At 41.3% G+C, this 21,183-nt stretch overlaps 1 protein-coding gene across 1 annotated transcript in view; it reads right to left on the bottom strand.

Moving 5' to 3' along the window:
• Positions 1-3,287: 3,287 nt before the first annotated feature.
• The window catches only part of LOC126148710 (uncharacterized), a 50,278-nt gene continuing 32,382 nt past the window's right edge, over positions 3,288-21,183 (bottom strand). The window contains exons 2-3 of the mRNA XM_049915772.1: positions 15,664-15,828; positions 3,288-3,786 (exon numbers count right to left, since the gene is read on the bottom strand). Coding sequence (XP_049771729.1) covers positions 3,572-3,786; positions 15,664-15,828 — 380 coding nt within the window. The 3' untranslated portion in view covers positions 3,288-3,571. The remainder of the gene's footprint in view (positions 3,787-15,663; positions 15,829-21,183) is intronic.

The following is a 21,183-nucleotide window of genomic DNA, read 5'->3' as shown; positions in this document are numbered from 1 at the left end:
CAAGCATAGCCCAATTACTAGTCGATTCTGTTTAGCCAATTTAGCGAGGTTAAAGCAGTTGTAAAAGGCTAGTAACATAGCATATGGAAGCCTGTAATTTCTGTTGTCATTTGACGCCATGGACTCAGACACCGTCCATTAATGTCCTTCCTAGAATAGGTAGAATATTTGTCAAGTTACCTCCCGTGCACAGCAGTAAACTGATTAACTACGGTAAAATTTTGCCAAGCTTATTTTCTTTGAGAACAGAGATTGGAAAAATTTATTAATAACAAAAACAATTCTTTGGAAGTCCTACTGGATAAAGAATGGCTGCGGAAACTAACTTTCTTAGCTGAAGTTGCTCTCCGTTTGAATGGACTGAAAACGACTTCGCTTTCAGTGGGAGGGCAATATTTATGATCTTTACATACATGTTAAAACTTTCAGACAGAAACTGATACTTTTTTTCAATACAATGGCAGACATACAATTTTCTCACACTTTGCCAATTGTCAGTCATTGAAGGGTGAACTTGTTTCAAGTTTTCCACTCTTTTTGGGGTACAGTTTCCTGGTGAACTGCAGAAAAAGCTCTCTTTCAGGTTCTCAGATTTAGATGCTCATTCCAACGAAATCCAAATATTCCAGGACCCCTTTTTTGTGATGTGGGAGGTGGTCGGGCAACACCGCAAGTGGAACTATTCAATCTGCACGTTGATGAGCCCATGAAGTACAAGTTTAAAGAAGGAAGCTTCTTTCAGATTTACAGGTTTATTCTAGAAGAAAAGTGTCCTAAGATAAACGAGTTTGTTATCTGTCTTTGGCACTACCCAGACATGTGAACAAACATTTTCTTCGCTGAATATTACAAAATCTAAATACAGAGATACACGGAAGGACCTGGCACATCTGCCTAATATCGTATGGGCCCCCTCGAGCACGCAGAAGTCCCGCAACACGACGTGGCAAGAACTCGACTTATGTCTGAAGTAGTGCTGGAGGGAACTGACACCATGAACCCTGCAGGGCAGTCCATAAATTTATAAAATACGAGAGGGTGGAGATCTCTTCTGAACACCCACGTTGCAAGCCATCCCAAATATGCTGAATAATGTTCATGTCTGCGGAGTGTGGTGGCCAGCGGAAGTGTTTGAACTCAGGAGAGTGTTCCTGGAGGCACGCTGTAGCAGTTCTGGACGTGTGAGGCGTTTCATTGTCCTGCTGGAATTGCCCAAATCCATCGGAATGCATAATGGACATGATTGGAAGCAGGTGATCAGACAGGATGCTTATGTACGTATCACGTGTCAAAGTCGTATCTAGACGTATCAGGTGTCCCATATCACTCCAGCTGCACACGTAGCACACCATTTACAGAGCCTACACCAACTTGAACAGTCCCCTGCTGACACGCAGGATCCATGTATTCATGAGGTTGTCTCCATATCCGTACACGTCCATCTGCTCGATACAATTTGAAACGAGACTCGGCCGACCAGGAGACATGTTTCCAGTCATCAACAGTCCAATGTCGGTGCTGACGAGCCCAGGCGAGGCGTAAAGTTTTGTGTAGTGCAGGCAACAAGGGTTCACCAGTGGGCCTTCGGATCCGAATATTATGATGCACTACACAGTTAAAATTCACAGAACTTGATCAAAATGGTGGGTTTTGACGCAGTCTGCACAAACCCGTTGCACAATTATTAAATGTTCCGTCATAAATTATTATCTTATTCTACTTGCTATATTACCTAGTGTTACCGTTCGAAAATGAGTATGGTCAGTGAAATAGCGTATCACTCCTTTATCTCAGGTTCAGAATGGAGTTTTAGGAGTTTTACATTCTGCTGAACAAATCTATAATAAGTTACTTGCAGATGCTAGGCAAGAAATCGAAAGTCCTAAGACAGTCAAAAACAAAAGAATATCTCATTAGCCAGTACTATAATTTTTCAGAATATTTTGACTCGGAATGAAAATTCCAAGTAACTCTGGCGTTTACATTAAACAGCTGCGTTGAGGCTTACACCTACGCAGCCAGCAACCAGCAACACACACAGATTAAGCAGTCACAGACCTCACAGGGGACAGCTCTTCAGATGACAAAGGATGGCTGCACTCCACCCAGCCACCAGGCAGAAACCCAAGTGCCGCCAGATGTCACTGTCTCCACAGACGTTTTCTCCTCTGTGGATCACGTGATAGGAAATCGTACCTGCAGTATCCGGCCCTGAGGCATTTTTTAGGCCACTGCTCAGGTTATGTATGACGGTTCTCTGCAAGAGAGTTTCCCGAGCCAGGCGCCAATTGTGAAAGCATTCCCACAATCAGGAGCTCACTCTGGAGCCATTGCTATAACGACGCCACCATCCGCGTCGACCTTCATCTCCAGAAGCTACCAGCAATGACCTACACCATTGGTGATCTCTTTTGTGATGCGCCGAGGACTCTGATGCTGTGACCAGCAATTGGACTTTGTAATACCTGTCTTGTTTTTTAGTGGCAATACGGCATACTTAAACAAGTCCCTTCTGGACCTTGATTGCGGCACGCTTTTGATTTTCTAACTTTCAATTTACTGTGACATTTTCAGGCCTGCATCATTTCGATATTACTGTTATTCTTCGAATATTCAAGAAACGACTTGTCTTCAGTTGTTGTGTTCCAAAGTAACACTCACTGCAGAAGATTGTTTATGTATGGTACAATAAACTTCATATTCAGTTTATACCTTGGTATATTTCCTGTGCTGCATTCGGCAGACACATCAAAACAGATTTTGAATTTGTCGACAGTGTCTATGTAAAGTTATATATGCTTTCTTTGATGTATTAAATAAACACGGCAGTGGAGCAGTGAAGGATGTAAGATAATGGATTTTTTTTTATTTCGATGCAGTTTTTTCTCACCTAATCTTTATAAATATGTATAAGATAATTTACAACTAATTCACAAAATTATCAGTATGAGTATATTAGCAACAGTAATAATTTGTTTTTAGTATAATTTAAAACTGTAAGTAGCTACAGTGTCTGCTTCTTCCCCTTAGTGCATGAAGTGACTCGTTCCACATCGCCCGGTGCTATCTTTCATGATGGACTTTCAGAACACAATTTTTGAATGAGTGAATGAATTAATTGCTCTCCTTCGAACCGTTACGTGAAAGACAGTGAAAGAATTCTGAGAGATATAAACTGTTTTATTTTGTGCTACATAATTTACAGTCGTTGGTTTCCAAATAAAAAACGATGAAAGTCAACAGTTATAGTTTTATGTGGCGACAAACGCTCGGTTCAGCCCAAAAAAAAAAAAAAAAAAAAAAAAGGAATGATTTCCTCCAATAACGCTGAGGCCAAAACAGGAACCCACTACAGATAAGCTGAACTATGACTCCAAAGCAGTTTCAATACTTTCACATCGAAATTACTCCCAGTGTTAGTGTCCGGTGTAGCACTTCTTGAAATCGTAACCTTTTTATCACTTTAACATCAGTGACAAACAATTCATCCCTTTTTTAACAGTTGTTTAACAATTTTAAGTACACTTATGTACATGTCGCAAAGCTGTGTCCAACTAAATTAGTGCCTCAGTCAGGTAAGTAACAAGCGTCCCACGTAGTATAGCAGTAGGATATAGAATTCCTGTATCGAATCAGTTCTTCCACCACGATTACACAGATCTTCGGAGCAAAAGTAACAGCTCTCTACCTTCACCACTTTAGCTGCCTCCAGGCAGGGATTCGCCGTGTCCGGTATTGGCACACACATCCTTTCTGTGTACTTGCGACCGCTGTTCTCTGTAACATCTGTAACATGGGAGACACATTTTTAATTACATTTTAGACAGATCTGTGATATGACATGTCTACATCTACATCTCTACTGACAAGGGGAAGGCCTCAGACACGGCCAACCGATTCGGCTCAAATGTGGCAGGTCGCTTGTGTACAACCTGAAACGAAGGAATCTAAGATATTTTGGGTCAACAACCCCGCGTTTTTGAGATAATCACCCCTAAAGGTTATAACGGGCAATCGACTCAAAATTAGAGGGATCGATAGATAATTGTAAATACGGTATTATTCATCATCAGGTATGGGGTCCGCAAACGCATACTTTTCCAGAAATCGAGATAAGAAACTTTTACAACTGTCGCTTCTCTAGCCATATGATAAACGCTTTTTGCCGACAGCACCGATAGCGCAACGGCCAAGGTAACTGGCTGCGAATCGGAGAACCCAGGTTCGAATCTCGAAGAAACCAAGCGGATGTTCTTCTTTTCGTTTGTATTTTTCCATATCTCAATTGATAGGGATAGGAGGGTTAATAAGGTAAGTAAATCAATAAGGAATGATAATAAGGTAGGCAAATAAAATTCTCAAACCTCTTGGGATAGTAAAAAACTAAAATGTTGTTACTCCAGGTCACTTTACAATGGCTCTTCCAGTCACTGTTACGTGTCCTCACTTTCCTTCGAACAACTAGATGGATGGTACTTGTTATATAAACACTCGAAACAGACATACTCACTGCACCAAGAACATCTAATGAATGCAATCTTTCGACAGCTACATTGTTCCTTCCGAAGAGTCGGCGGAAAACAAACTTGGTTTACATTTAAAACTATGTCTTCTTCGGGAATTAATATTGATGCGTACCACGCATACGATATCATTGCCTGAAAAATCGGTGCTGAAAGTTGGTTATGAATTATGCTGTGAATAGTTACTGCATCCGTGCGGTTGTGCAATTCCCGCTGGGTTTCCGGAAACACACTGCAATTTTGAAGCCTGGAAATAAAGTTTTTAACCTGGCGATAGAAATAAACATCACACGGCTGGCACACAGGTGTGCAGTTTGGCGGTATTACTTTTACTGTGCACGTCGGCTGACCCTCGCCATCTATAAACATTGTGTCATATATTGTAGTATTAATTTGTCCACTCCAGGAATCGAATATTAGACAAAACTTGTTATCAGAAACGTATGGTTTTAAAACATTCTCAAGAAATGTTCTGTAAATCGCATTCGTCAGTTTCCCGGATTTGGAACCGGTAATGTAAACATTTTTCAACTAGTCGGTTAAATGATTGACCTCTTCTATAACCCGAGAACCAAATGTAACATTGCAAATTGGAGTAACATTTTAGTTGTTTAGTATCCCAAGAGGTTTGAGAAATTTATTTGCCTAATTATTATCATTCCTTATTGATTTACTTACCTTATTAACTCTCCTATCCCTATCAATTGAGATATGGAAAAATACAAACGAAAACAAGAACATCCGCTGGTTTATTCGAGATTCGAACCCAGGTTCTCCGATTCCCAGCCAGTCACTTTTTTTAAAAAAAAATCGCATTTTGTTCGTTGCATCTGCTCAGGGCGGACGTCGTAAGACATCCTTTTAAGTTCGTTATTGATCGATTAGCTCAGTTTTTTTATTATGGAGAGCAGCTAACCCTCTGAGCGAACACGCTGAACTACCGTGCCGGCTATTCACCTTGGCCCTTGCGCTATCGATGCTGTCGGCGAAAAGCGTTTACCACGTGGCTACAGAAGCGGCAGTTGTAAAAGTTTCTTACCTCGATTTCTGGAAAAGTATGCGTTTGCGGACCCCATACCTGATGATGAAAAATGCCGTATTTACAATTATCTATTGATACCGCCAATTTTGAATCGATTGCTCGTTATAAACTTTAGGGGTGATTTCCTCAAAAACGCGGTGGTGCTGACCCAAAATATTTTAGATTCCTTCGTTTTAGGTTGTACACAAGCGACCTGCCAAATTTGAGCCGAATCGGTTGACCGTGTCTGAGGCCTTCCCCTTGTGAGTCCATTTGCAGTGAGGATGATGTTAGATGTAGGAGATATAAATATAAAAAAATAAACTAGCGTACCTTGCTTACTTTCATTCTATTATGTCGTATGGCATCATATTCTGGAGTTACTCGTCAAATCGAGCAAAAATTTTTAGCGAGCTAAAGCGTACAAAAAGACTCATTTGTGGTGTGTAAAAAGACACATTTGTGGTGTAAATTCAAGAACATCTTGTAGAAACCTGTTCAATGAACTTTGTATTCTAACCACTGCTTCTTAGTATATTTATTCCTTAATGAAATTTTTTCAAGTGATATATCTCTGTTTCCAATCAATAGCTCAATACATGGTATCAATACTAGGAATAAGAACTATCTACATAAAGACCTAAAATCACTTACCTTGGTCCAAAAAGAGGTCCAAGATCCAGGAACACACATTTTCAATAAATTGCCAGCAAGCATTAAGAACTTGGTTTCAGATAATGCACAGTTTAAACAGAGTTTGAAACACTTTTTGATAGGCAACTCCTTCTACTCTATCGATGAACATCTTAACAAGGACTGTTAGACGGGCTTAAGTAAAAAGGTCTGTCAGATTTCAGTTTTGACAGCACTTGATCACGACAGTCGAGATTAGGTATTTTGTGTATGATAATTTTTTTAAAAAGTGCTTAACAATGTTTCATTCTGAGAGTGTATTAATTCCGTAAATATCAGCAGTTCCCGTTTAGTGTAATGTATTCATCTACTTTGACAATCTCCTGACGAATGATCAGATTAGAAAGTATTATGTTCAAATGTTTTATGTTTTTTATGTTATACTTTTTGGCTTTTTGCATGCCCAGGGGAATCATCTCATTTTGGGTCTGTGGAACGAAAACTGAATCTAATCTAATCTAATTTGTAACTAAATTCCCTTTACACACGTTGAGGCCATTAGTTGGGACCAAACGTTCACGAATTATCGGCGCCACTGACTAAGGTATTACGTACGTCATTCAGCGATCACATGAAATCTTTGATTTACGAGACCCCCTATGACATCTGTGGGGTATGGCTGCGGCGGAACCTGGAGGACCAAGGACTGGTGATCGTGTGTGCGTGGGTACCAGAACATGGTACGGAGGTACTGCGTCTGTGGTGCCGTCGGTGGTAGCTGGGAAACATTACGTTTCTGAACAAGAATTACTGTGCTAAACTTAAGCATCTTGGTCACCTTCACAAGTCTTCAAAGTCTGTTAAAGGAATTTAGTTAGACCCTATATATCTTTTCCACAAGACACGGTGTGGTTTTGTCGGCGGGTAGAGAATCAGACTCCTTTTCCCGTCGTCCCCTTGTTGTACGGTTCATGGACAGCGCAGTAGAAAAAAGAATCAGTAGTAATGTAAAACACAAGCTGTTTGCGTTTTTATTTCTACATACGACTGCATAAATCTGCAGGAGGAAATTATCAAGGTGAAATAATATATCTCAATACTGCAGCTTCCATCAGCCATCAGTAATTAAATAAAAGAGCCAGACAACGAGATTCTACCTTTGGTTTTGTTGATGGTATAATATTATCTGCCACTAGTTCAGATAACTTCAACAGCGAGAGGAACAACTTAATAGGGCAAGTTTGAGTGTAGACTTGAAAAACAACTACAATAACTCTATAAATGTAATCCACGTAACGAAAAAAGCATTGCGTAAATTAACAATTATGTCTTGGTGAATATAATTAGGACAGCTTTCGATAAACAATATAGGCTTCCCTGTGTCGTTCTTCCGAAGTGTATGAAGATGAAAGTTTTCATCTGTGGTGGGGAGACATCTATGTTTTAAGGACAAAACCATTCAAAAACTAAGGGCAATTAAGAGACGCATGTTGGGAAACACTATCAGAGACAGGGAAGGTACTATAACCCACAATTACAACGCTTACATGAGGCTCTCAAAATCGGATTTCGTAAACCCATATCCCAATCCTGCTTCTGGTTATAATGTAAACATTCCAGTATCAATTCCGGAAATGAGTTCTAGCTGCCGGATTTACTCTTCCACAGTCGATGTTTGCTGTCATGTAAACACACAAATTTGTTTGAAACGTGCTTGGGTTCTCAGGTTACGTCTCGTTCTTAAAAATTTTCGGCTAATCTGCACGGAGTGATTTTTTATGTAGTGATGGAGAAGTAGAAATATTAGCCCGAGCGTGAATTTGGCTACCACTGATATTTAATTAAAAAGAAACAGCCATTGTGCTGACTAAAGCATGAATAGAAACAGCTGATTTTCAGAGGCCATTTGTGCAAAACAAGTAGCGATCGGAAAACCGATATTTGACTGGTCCTCCGAACCCACTTAAGACCTTAACATGTAAACAGGAGAGAAAAGAAACGGCTTCCGAAAACCGGTTTTCGCCGTCCAGAAGTTGTTTGTCATGTAAACGTTGCAAATATAACTTAGCACTTTTCTGGGATCACAGGAATTAGGGGAGTTGGATCACTTCGGGCAGGCATGGAATGTTCCCGTCCGTTGCCAACCTCAACTAGGGAACAATACTGGACGCTGTAACAATGTGTTGCAGTAGGCACTGCGATTGCAGTTTTGATTACAGTGTCCTACTTGTCGTTCGAGGAGGAAGTGCGGCTTGTTCCCTTCTCCCTCCTACGCCCCCCCCCCCCCCTTACCACCGTCAACAAACATCTCTTCCCCGCTCAGTATCCTATTTACTCGGCGACGAACGCGTGCTTAGGCTTGAACTACATCTATCCCCACCCTCACTTCCCCGAAAACTGCAAAGTTACACTGTGTAATGATGTCGTGGAAGGCATAATGACGGTATTGGAAATGAAATTGAGGCTGACGTGACATTTAGCCAAGGAAATGGATTTTAGAAAAATGAGACATGATCTTTGCTAGAGTCTAAACAGAAAAACAGTAACCTGATGGACGGTAAGTAGATGACATACACTATCGGCCATTAAAATTGTTACACCACAAAGATGACATGCTACAGACGCGAAATTTAACCGACAGGGAGAAGATGCTGTGATATGCAAATGATTAGCTTTTTAGAGCATTCACACAAGGTTGGCGCCAGTGGCGACACCTACAACGTGCTGACATGAGGAAAGTTTCCAACCGATTTCTCATACACAAACAGCAGTTGACCGGCGTTGCCTGGTGAAACGTTGTTGTCATGCCTAGTGTAAGGAGGAGAAATGCGTACCATCACGTTTCCGACTTCGATAAAGGTCGGATGTAGCCTACCGCGATTGCAGTTTATCGTATCACGACATTGCTGCTCGCGTTGGTCGAGATTCAATGATGTTAGCATAATATGGAATCGATGGGTTCAGGAGGGTAATACGGAACGCCGTACTGGATCTCAGTGGCCTCGTATCACTAGCAGTCGAGATGACAGGCATCTTATCCGCATGGCTGTAACGGATAGTGCAGCCACGTCTCGATCCCTGAGTCAACAGACGGGGACGTTTGCAAGACAACAACCATCTGCACGAACAGTTCGACGACGTTTGCAGCAGCATGGGCTATCAGCTCGGAGACCATGGCTGCGGTTACCCTTGACGTTGCATCAGAGACAGGAGCGTCTGAGATGGTGTACTCAACGACGAACCTGGGTGCACGAGTGGCAAAACGTCATTTTTCGGATGAATCCAGGTTCTGTTTACAGCATCATGATGGTCGCATCCATGTTTGGTGACATCGCGGTGAAAGCACATTGGAAGCGTGTATTCGTCGTCGCCATGCTGGCGTATCATCCGGCGTGATGGTATGGGGTGCCATTGGTTACATGTCTCGGTCACCTCTTGTTCGCATTGACGGCACTTTGAACAGTGGACATTACATTTCAGATGTGTTACGACCCGTGGCTCAACCTTCATTCGATCCCTGCGAAACCCTACATTTCAGCAGGATAATGCACGACCACATGTTGCAGGTCCTGTAAGGGCCTTTCTGGATACAGAAAATCTTCGACTGCTGCCGTGTCCAACACATTCTCCAGATCTTTCACCAACTGAAAACGTCTGGACAATGGTGGCCGAGCAACTGGCTCGTCACAATACGCCAGTCACTACTCTTGATGAATTGCGGTATCGTGTTGAAGCTGCATGGGCAGCTGTACCTGTACACGCCATCCAAGCTCTGCTTGACTCAATGCCCAGGCGTATCAGGGCCGTTATTACGGCCAGAGGTGGTTGTCCTTGGTACTGATTTCTCAGGATCTATGCACCCAAATTGCGTGAAAATGTAATCCATGTCAGTTCTAGTATAATATATTTGTCCAATGAATACCCGTTTATCATCTGCATTTCTTCTTGGTGTAGCAATTTTAATGGCCAGTAGTGTAGTATATCACGCAGCAGTGGCAAGTATGTGCATAGCGAGACGACAGGAATGTATGGGGGGGTCTAGAGGGACCCATTATCCAGAAGTAGATTTCAGACGGTTCGTGATGATGATTGTGAAGACCAGATGACTGGCTCCTGCAATATGACAATGCTCCCAGTCACACAGAATTCAGTGTCAGGCAGTTTTCTCCAAAAATTAAAAACTTCGTTTTTTGTTTGTGCCTTAGACCGCGTCGGCGCAAAGTCGGCATTGTTATTTTACGAATCAGGCGACGTTACCCCCCGGGACGGAATGTCTACATCTACAACTACATGATTACTCTGCAATGCGCAGTTAAGTATTTGGCAGAGGGTTCATCGAACCACTTTCAAGCTCTCTGCAGTCCCATTCTCGAACGGTGCGCGGCAAAAACGAGCACTTAAACATTTTTGTGCGACCTCTGATTTCTCTTATATTATTATTATGATTATTTATCCATTGTAGGTGGCCGCCAACAAAATTTTTCGCAATCAGAGGAGAAAGTTGGTGATTGAAGTTTCGTGAGAAGATTTTGCCGCAACGAAAAACGCCTTTGTGTTAGTGATTGCCACCTCATTTCACTTATCAAGTCTGTGGCACTCTTTCTCCTATTTCGAAATAATACATAAAAAAGTATAACCCAACTGTCTGTGTGTAGTGTTATTCGCACGAAAGCGAGCTTGTGTACTGATATGGCTCTGAGCACTATGGGACTTAACTTCTGAGGTCATCAGTCCCCTAGAACTTAGTACTACTTAAACCTAACTAACCTAAGGACATCACACACATCCATACCCGAGGCAGGATTCGAACCTGCGATCGTAGCGGCAGAGCTTGTGTAGTATGTTACCGCACCGATCCACGTCGTTAGTATGTAGGGCGGATTCGAGCTGGGCCCAGCGTACCTCCCCATTCTCCCTTGCCCCGCCTGCTGTATCTGGTCTCAAATGAATATTTCATATTACCTAGAAAGGAAAGGGTTTTCAGGGCATAGAAGAAGTGAAGCAAATATCACAAAATGTTGTACATGGCTGCACGTTCAGAGACCGTCAATAGTTACAATTGAAAGAAAATCAGCCCTCGGTCGCTATTTTTAACAAATTAACCTAGTTTCGACACTGCTGGGAGTGTCTTCCTCAGAATTTAAAACAAAGAATGGTCTATATTCTATAACGTGGTCACAGAATTATGACTAAAAATGTATGATAGAGTATAAGTACGGAATCGTATTTCTTTCGAAGAATGCGTTGGATCTGATAAGATCCTTCTTTCATTCTGCTGTTCACCGAGCCATTCCTATCCCACTTTCTGAAGAAAACATCAACGACAAAATCAATTTACTTAAAACAATAGCAGTTAATAACGAGTATAAACCTAACATAGTAGATGACGTCCTTAAAAAGAAAACTGCTAAAAGACTTACTACGCTAGGCACTTCTGTTATCGAGTATAACTCAAAAAAATATTTCTCTATTCCTTTTGTGGGACCTACCTCTTATCAGATCCAACGCATTCTTCGAAAGAAATACGATTGCAACTTTGCTTTTTCTGCTAATAACAATTTGGAAAAAAAACTTCATTCATAATTTACATTCTATGCATTCCCCTTTAGAAAATTCTGGTGTCTACAAAACTGTGTGCGATACATGCTCCTCGTACTATATAGGACAAACAGGACGTGCATTCACTACCAGATATAAGGAACCCTTGATAAGAAAAAATGGCACTAGCCCCCAAAATTCGTCTTTTGCCGACCATCTTCTAATTACAGGTCATTCACCTAAAGCCATCTGCGATAGCAACATTTTGCACACCGAAAAGAAAGGGCGTAGACTAGATATTCTAGAAGAATTAGAGATTTTCAAGCATTTTGCTCGAAAGAATAGCCTCATCCTTAACGAACAGCTACAGCTACGTAACAAAAATTTTTTCAACGGCATAAAGCCGTTACTCGATATCTGACTTCGGGTGTCCTTGTGCAGATTGCCGAAATGTTCTTTTCCTTCTAAGGTAGTCCTATGTTTTTCAATTATCAAATGTTTCTTGGCTGCATTTCACGTCAATATTGCTTTCTACAAGTTGTCATTCACTCCTATCTACATTTTCGTAATGATGTTTTCATGTTTTATCTTACTGTTATAAGTTTTGATGTAGACAAAATGTTACGTTGTATGCTACTATCAAACAAACATTGCTCTCCATTATGTCCAAACGCTGTTTATTTATAATCATTTCTGCTATATTTCAATATGAAGTAGTCTAATTGTATCTACGGCTACTAGATGGCGCACTCATTGCAGTGCCATGTTCACCTGGCCGCATTCGTTAATGCGGGCACCTCAGTCCGTTTCGCAACCTGCACAACGCAAGTAACGAGTAGCCCTTAGTGGCTCGCCATCATAGTTTTCTTTATCTTAAATATCTTTGTGACTAATGCCCTTTTGGCATATTTATTATTGTATAGATGGCATAAGTACTGCCAGTCTTTCACGACGATTCCATACTTATACTCTGTCATACGTTTTTAGTCATAATTCTGTGACCATGTTGTAGAAAATAGACCATTCTTTGTTTTAAATTCTGAGGAAGACACTCCTAGGAGAGTCGAAACCAGGTCAATTTGTTAAAAATAGTGACCGAGGGCTGATTTTCTTTCAATTGAAGCAAATATCATTGAACTCATAAAATAGCGTTTACAGAAAAAAGCAAGCAGTCCTAACCGACGCATCCATGGAAATAATTGGTCAGCTGGACAAAAATTGAGCAATAGAGGCAACCAACAAAACAACCCTTGTAATGCGGCAAAAAATTGTCTCCATACATTTAAATTCTGTTGTTTTTTCGATTTATATTTATATTAGATCAATGTTTATGATGCATAGTCTTCTTATTAATCATTTCATTGTCTGATATCGGCTAGCACCACATACCAACAATTTCTGTAGTGCTGCATGTCTGGGAGTAAACTAGAACTGACAGTGACAAAAAAGGCGATGCAGGCTACAAGTTTCTGTCACCACTATCGGCTAAAGAGAGACTGGGAAGAGACTTGTCATGCTCAGCAGGGACGAACATTTACTGTCCTGAGAGAGAGCAAAGCTGGAGGTCACAGAATCTCCATAGTGCAGACAGTGTGAGAGGGAGCTTGCACTGTGTTGGAACGTACAAAATTTCTAAATAGCATTCCTGGAGGAAGAGGTCAAGGGTGGAACTAGGTGAAAAGAAAAAAAAATCATTCAAATGGCTCTGAGCACTATGGGACTTAACTTCTGAGGTCATCAATCTCTTAGAATTTAGAACTACCTAAACCTAACTAACATAAGGACATCACACACATCCATGCCCGAGGCAGGTTTCGAACCTGCGACAGTAGCGGTCGCGCGGTTCCAGACTGTAGCGCCTAGAACCGCTCGGCCACTCCGGCCAGCCTAGGTGAAAAGACATCCGTTTAGTGCGAAACATGCAGAGGTTCACAAACAATTGTCGCAAGCTGACCTCCAACGAATTTTCTCATGGGAAGCGCTGGAGCACACTTTCCGCTGTTAAGCAGAGAAACGTATTTGACTGGTGGAGTGCTAACGATGTAGGAGAGGAAATGGAAACTTATGCAAAGTAGTCTGAAAGGAGTATGAGCTTCAGGTGGTTGACTGGCAATTCATGACCCATGTACTGGGAGGTAATGTTTTCGTAATGGCCACTGGGATTCATGGTCTGAGCGCAGACATAGACACTGGGTGTGCAGGAACAAGCAGGGTATGAATGGAAGAGGCACCTCCCTGCGGGGCTCGATCGAAGACAGTTCTCTCCAGAGATCGACTTAGAGACTTCACTACTGAGGCCCACAGCGGAGAATCTGGCGATTAAATTTTGACAAGTGTTGCTTGTGACACAAGGAGCGCATGAAACCGTTTCTCTGTGATCGGAGTTGTTCTTTTGCTTAATTGAGAGACGATTCCTTAGCCCTCTGTGGAGTCTGACATTCACAGAAGTGCTTCTTTACGGTGGTATACTTTAGTCGAATTTGTGTTCCTCACTAGTGAGCTAACAGAGACATTGACTCATGTTCTGTCTTGTACTGAGATATTTTCAGCCCTAGGAGTTTGCGGACGGCATATCGTGTCCACTGGGTAGCCAGAGAATTGCAGGTACGCCATGTGGCGTACCTGCACAGTGACCAACACCCCAACATGCAGATCATCGGTGCAGTACAACTCCTGTCCGTACTTCAACAGGGGATATGCCCACTCTTGTTCAGTGGACAGGGAAGCATTCACAGTAACTGTGTTGAGTTCCATTTGCTTGTCCACTGAGATTTTTCTGAAAATGCCAGTCAGAGTGTGGCCTTCCGTTTCTCAAACATATTTTCTGAATATCTCTAAATTACATGCAGGGTAGAATCCGACATTGTGTACTTCATATATATACAACTTTTTGCATTCTACATGTTTTTTGAGGATAAATAATTTACGTTACCAAATTGTGATCCGTTGTAGTGGCATACCTGTAGGAATGGTTCGTTGGTTAGTTGGTTGATTTGCAGGAAGGGACCAAGCAGCGAATTTTCTTTACTATTTATATTGCAATTGATATAATGGGAAAAATACGTGTAATCTGATGAACTTTTATTAAATTTACAATGTTATTTGGCAGTCTACGAATTTTTAGCTTCACAAATAATATAATATTCATTACTATCGACTAGTAAACGACCAATCACATAATGTGATAATGAAAATGTATGCTTGTCTGTGATTTTAGAAATCCCTTACACGTGGAAGGAGCCCGAAACTACTTGTTACCTCCAAGTTTTGACCGGCACAGACGGCTTTCGAAAGATGTACAATTAATCGTCACTTTTGACATTACAAGTACAATGTCAGGATCGTATTTTTCGTAAAAACATGGAAAACATAAAGTTAAACGGCACCAGCTGCATTGAATAAATGCTGTTTCCGCATACGCAAGGTCTTTTGAGGTTTTCCGTGGGGAAAAAAACCTCGTTAACATTTTCGTAAACTTCGCTTTCAGCCGATAATTTGGAAGCAAAACAAGCATAACGCAGCATTTCCTCAAATATCGGCGCTGATAATTGATCATGCAGTATCGAGTGTATTTTAATAGTGGCTTCACGAGAAGCAATTTCTCGTTCTTTTTCGATTAAATACTAACAATTTTGAAGACACGGACAAGCATATATTTTCAGTATCACTTTATGCGTTTGGTCGTTACTAGTCGATAGTTACGAATATTATATTATTTGTGATAATAAAAATTTGTAGTCTGTCAAATAACATTGTAAATTTAATAGAAGTACGCGCTATTGCTTACACATTTTGTTGTCCTAATGGAGTGCTACGAGTGTACGAAGTTTGAAGTAAATCCGCGTTCCAAACGTCGTGGTCTCCCCTTGTTGGTGTGAATGAAATATCAACAAAAATCTAGGAATTACAAGGAAATACAACAACGTACATGCAAGTTACAATACTTACTAGTGTATACGAGACTGACGCAGTGAGTGGTGTTCTTAATGGTATTTCCTTGGACGATTGGAGCATTTAAAGCCAGGTACTCATCACAGTCTCCCTGGTTTTGCGGATTGGTTGCGCATGAAGGATCTTCAGTTGAACGGCACAAGTAACAGTTCAGGGCAGACGCTGCAAAGAGGAAAAGAACGAAAGGCATTAACCGTTTTATTGAATGAATAATTCATACATTTACATATATTTTAAGGCAGAGTTACAACTACTAATGGAGTTGTATAGCACTTCCTGAAATCAACATCCAGCCCTGCAAAATACGCATTATTACAAATGTAACAATGGAAAATCATCAAAAAACCTTCGACCATTACGAGTATCAGAGTCTCTTGACAGCGAAGTTAGTACTTGTACAAAATAACCAGAACAAGTAATAAACTAGAAATAATTTCATATTATAAACGGCACCATAATGCATTAAGAAATGTTGTAAGAAACTAGTATGCACATCTTGTCTGAAACTGACAGACCAGACAATAAAATCAAATAAAAATCGAATATTGTCAAAAAAAGAGAGGGAAATCAGCCATAAAATATGTCATTATTTATATTAAAAAGAACGGGAACATTGCAAAAGAAGTTTCATCCGCCGATATTTTTAATACTTAATTTTCAAAAATAAGTGAGAAAACTGGACCAAACATTTTAGAAGAAGCAAAACGGTACACTTGAAGCAATACAGAGGACGTTTAATGAAACAAAAACTTATTTCACATTGCCATATAAAATAAAAATTCGACTATTAGTTGTGGCCTTGTAATATACGAGGGCGGTTCAGAAAGTAAACTCCGATGGGTCACAGTGCGGGTTGTGGGGGGAGTAGCGACGCCATCTGTGCGTTCACGCACTCAACAGGTCAGTCGGCATCAAGCCGTGGTCAAGTGAACGTCGTACCTGCGCTAGTTTAGTTTTTGTGGCAGTTTGAAATGTGTGCTACAATAGAAAACCCCGCCAAATGTGAAGTGCGTGCTGTCATAAGGTTTTTTACAGCCATAGGATATTCTGCAGCAGCTATTCATCGTGAGCTTTGTGCCGTGTACGGACCAAGAGTTATGAGTGAAGGAGTTGTCCGTGAATGGGTACGTTTATTTAAAAGTGGACGAGAAAACGTTCCTGATGAAGAGAGGAGTGGTAGACCATCATTGGTGACTGACGAACTCGTTCAGACAGTTGATGCAAAAGTTCGTGAAAATCGACGTTTCTCAATGTGGGAGTTGTATACTGGTTTTCCACAGATTTCTAAGACTCTCTTGTACGAGATAGTGACAGCAAGATTGCGTTACCGTAAGTTCTGTGCACGATGGGTGCCCAAAATTCTTACCGACCACCACAAAACTCAAAGAATGGCCTCTGCATTAGACTTTCTGTCACGTTATGAGGACGAAGGAGAACCATTGTTAAACAGAATCGTGACCGGTGACGAAACCTGGATTAAGTACGTGAACCCTGAGACAAAAGAACAATCAAAGATGTGGGCACATTCAAATTCGCCTACCAAACCAAGAAAAGCCTCGCAAGATTTTTCTGCCAGAAAACTGATGGCAACGGTGTTTTGGGATGCCAAAGGGGTGTTGTTGGTTGAATTCATGGAACGTGGTACGACCATTAATCAAGACGTGTACTGTGAAACAATAAAAAAGTTACGACGGGCTATACAGAACAAACGCCGTGGTATGCTGACTTCCGGTATCGTTTTTTTGCACGATAACGCCCGTCCTCACTCTGCTCGCAGAACAACGGCCCTTCTTGAGTCCTTCAAGTGGGACGTTATCAACCATCCACCTTACAGCCCAGACCTGGCGCCAAGTGATTATCACCTCTTCATGCATTTGAAGAAATGGCTCGGGTCACAGCGGTTTGATGACGACGAAGAGCTCAAAGATGCGGTCACAGGCTGGCTCCAGGCACAAGCGGGTGATTTTTATGCAGAAGGAATTTCAAAGCTTGTGAAGAGATACGATAAGTGCCTCAATCGCTATGGAGACTATGTAGAAAAATAGTGCAAAGATGTAGTTGTAAGATGTATATATTAAAATATTTTTATTTAACTTGGTGTATTTTTTTAAATCAACCGGAGGTTACTTTCTGAACGGCCCTCGTACAAGGTTCTTAGTCACCTATCGTAATGCTTAATTAATTCAGGGTGTTTTCCCAGACAGACGGAAATACGCTTTTGTTAGGGCTCTTTATACAAAGGGTGACTCCACAGGTCAATAACCATCACGGTACTCCTTACATGATTTTCTAAATTTTTTGAGAAGGCTATTTTCTCCAAGGTTGTCAGACACCTGTGCAGTACAGGATACTTCGCTAATTACTGATTGGATTTCAAAAGGACCACTGTACTGAGCCAACCATTTATACATTTACTGAGCACATAATAAAAATTTTAAACGATAAAATCACACCAGGTGGTATATTCTGTGACTTATTCTATTAAAGAAGTTTAATTGTTATGGGATACGTAGTTCAGAAAATGCGTAGTTTATTTCTTACTTACGAAACAGAATGTAGAAAGTCATGCTGGGCTGTTCGAGTAAAACAAAAAAAGGAAGCCAAATCATGGGTGTGTATGCAGAACTGTGTCCGAAAGACCACCTGCCTGCCTTCATGTGGATCCAAGTGTGGAGCATCCTATTCTCCTCTCCTGGGAGAGGCTTTCTGGCATGCCTAGGATTGAAGAGGATATCCTGTTTCATGCCATGTACCCAGCGATATTTTAACCTATTTTAACCTCAGTGATGTATCCTTTCTGGACTTACACTTTAATATGCACCTGCATGTGGGACGCAGGTCCTGAAACTGGGTCCTGCTTTCCTTTTTAGACATAAATATTTTTTCAACTGTAGCTGACTACAAATATATCTGCAGTTCACATACATATGTCTTGCAGGCGTGTATTTTTGCGACTGGAAGTATTAACCACAACCTCAAGGTACATGTATTCACTTGTGAAATTTATCAACAATCCATTCAAGTCTGCGAGTAACAGAGATATTCGTAACTACACCACTAGAAGGAAAAATGATTACATTACCCTTTAATTAATCTAACATTGTCAGAGAAAAGTACGAGAACTCTTTGACAATCGGCCTATGGAAATAATGTGCCTGGCAGACAGAAGAAGTGTTTTCAAATATGGATTAAAGATGTTTTCCCTTAACAACTTCATCCATGCCACAGAAATTGAATAGAAATAATTAGCCACTTTTACATAAAAAACTGTAGTTGGGCTGCATTTAGCCACTTTTTCTTTTTTTAGATATAAACATCTGTGTTCTGTGTTTGGTCTGTTAACACACTCCACATCATAACGTTTATCATGAATATGATCTATGGAACAAGTAAGTAAGTAATCAAGTATGAAAGTTAGTAACTAACTCAACATAACTGCATGCACAGTATAGAACTGCGACTACATGATTAAATTTTAGGTGATTTTGGGTACACAGGATGTGAAATTTGGCATCTCTGGCAGCAGCAAGTGTTCTAACCCATCTGGGCATTGAGTCGAACTGAGCTTGAAAGACAGATGCATGTTTGTTACTCCATACCACTTCAACTCTGTACCAGGTTTCATCAGTCATAGTGGCTGTTTAGTCTGTCGGAAACCCGTACTCAGATGTTTCCAATGGATGATAAATATAGAGAATGCGCTGGCCAGGCCAACAGTCTAACACCTTTTCTATCGAAGAAGGTCAGGATAGCACAGGCTACATGAGGTGTTGTTATCTTGTTGAAAAGTAGCGTTGCCACCGGACTTAATATGTCACAGATGTTGAAAATAAGCTCATGTACGTTTCGTGGTTGAACGATGCTGTACGACTAAGCGGACAATATGTTGATGCTCTCTGGCTCCAGTCGTATGGGGTGTTGTATGAGGTCTTGAGATCCTGCATGACATTCAGTATCGACCTCGTCAATTAATCGATTCCATACTCACATGACAATCGAGGAATCCGTATTAACGCAAACAATACTATGCCGAAACAGTAAAACCGCTAATCTACAGGGTGGCGCACGAAATGTGTTACCATTTTGTTTTTGAATATAAACTTTATTGTCAATACAATTTGAAAGGAACATGTACTACAATGAAGAGCCGTCCATGGAGATTTGTTCTAACTCAGCACATGCTCAATATGTCCACCATTTTGTTTCCTAACTTCCTTCAAACGAACACTGAAGTTAGTGATTACCCTACGGCACATGTCTTCCGTAATTTCACTGCAAGCTTGAAGAATAAGTCTTCCGAGCTCCCTTAAATCACGTGGACGTTTCGGGAAAATTTTTCCCTTTAGGTACCCCAAAGGAAAAAGTCACATGGATTGAGGTCTGGACTATTGGTGGGCCAATTTTGTCCGTCATTGAAGCGACCTGGAAACCTGAGTGAAATGATCCGCATGTCGAAATGCTCGTGTAAAAACTCCAACACAATGTTTGCAGTACGTGGCTTTGCTCCATTTTGCATGAACCACTTCGTGTTGAAGGGCAAGGCAGTAGCAAGAAGCTGTGGAATGAAGCTATTGCGAAGCATGCTCAAATAACACTCGCTGTTCACAGTTTCTTCAAAGAAAAAGGGTCCAATAAGTCCGTGACTGGAAATTGCTGCCCACGCTGTAATCCTCGGAGCATAATGTTGTCGTTCATGAAGCACTTGTGGGTTTCCAGTGGCCCAAAAGCGTACATTTTGTTTGTTAACCACACCGTCTAAATGAAAATGCGCCTCGTCTGAAAACCAAACGTTATTGAGAGTTTCTTCCCTATGCTCCACTGAGCAAACAGTAGTCTCTGCTGCTTGTGTTCTTCAGTGAGCTTCTGTGCATTGGTCATCTTGTATGGGTACAAGTGGAGGTCACTTTTAAGAATGCGTTGAACTGAGCGTCTGGATATTCCCAGTTGCACTGCTGCCTTTCTACACGATTTCCCGGGACTTCTCTGTGCAGCAATTCGTACCACTTCAATATTCTCCGGCGAACGAACAGGCTTAGGCCGAGGTCGCTTCGCTTCCAATACTGTTCCTTCCTGTACAAATTTATCGTACAACCTGTGGATGGTCTTCTTGCAAAGGATTCATCGCCTCTGAGTCACAACAAGGCTTTTCATTTCATGAAAAAGTAACACAATTGCCGATCGTTGCTGTATCGTCAGTCTTCCATTGTCAGCCATTGCTGCTTACTAGTCTCCTAGCGGCAGTATCGTGAATTACACGTCATTTCGTAACTCATTTGTTTTTCCAAGCTCTGCTGGTACTGCTGTAGAGATACCAGCGGGATATCTAATGTGCGTCGTAAATTGTGAAAGAAACAATTGGTAAAATATTTCGTGCGCCACCCGTCTACGTACATAATCTGCAAACTACCGTATGGTGCATGGCGGAGGGTATCTTATGCTACTACTAGTAATTTCCCTTCCTGTTACACTCGCAAATAGAGCGAAGGCAAATCGACTGCCATGTGCTGCCGTACGATC

Source organism: Schistocerca cancellata, chromosome 2 (genome assembly GCF_023864275.1).
Source record: "Schistocerca cancellata isolate TAMUIC-IGC-003103 chromosome 2, iqSchCanc2.1, whole genome shotgun sequence".
NCBI classification, from domain to species: domain Eukaryota; kingdom Metazoa; phylum Arthropoda; class Insecta; order Orthoptera; family Acrididae; genus Schistocerca; species Schistocerca cancellata.
Note: the sequence above shows the minus strand (reverse complement) of the source record. Positions and strands in the feature narration are given on the sequence as shown.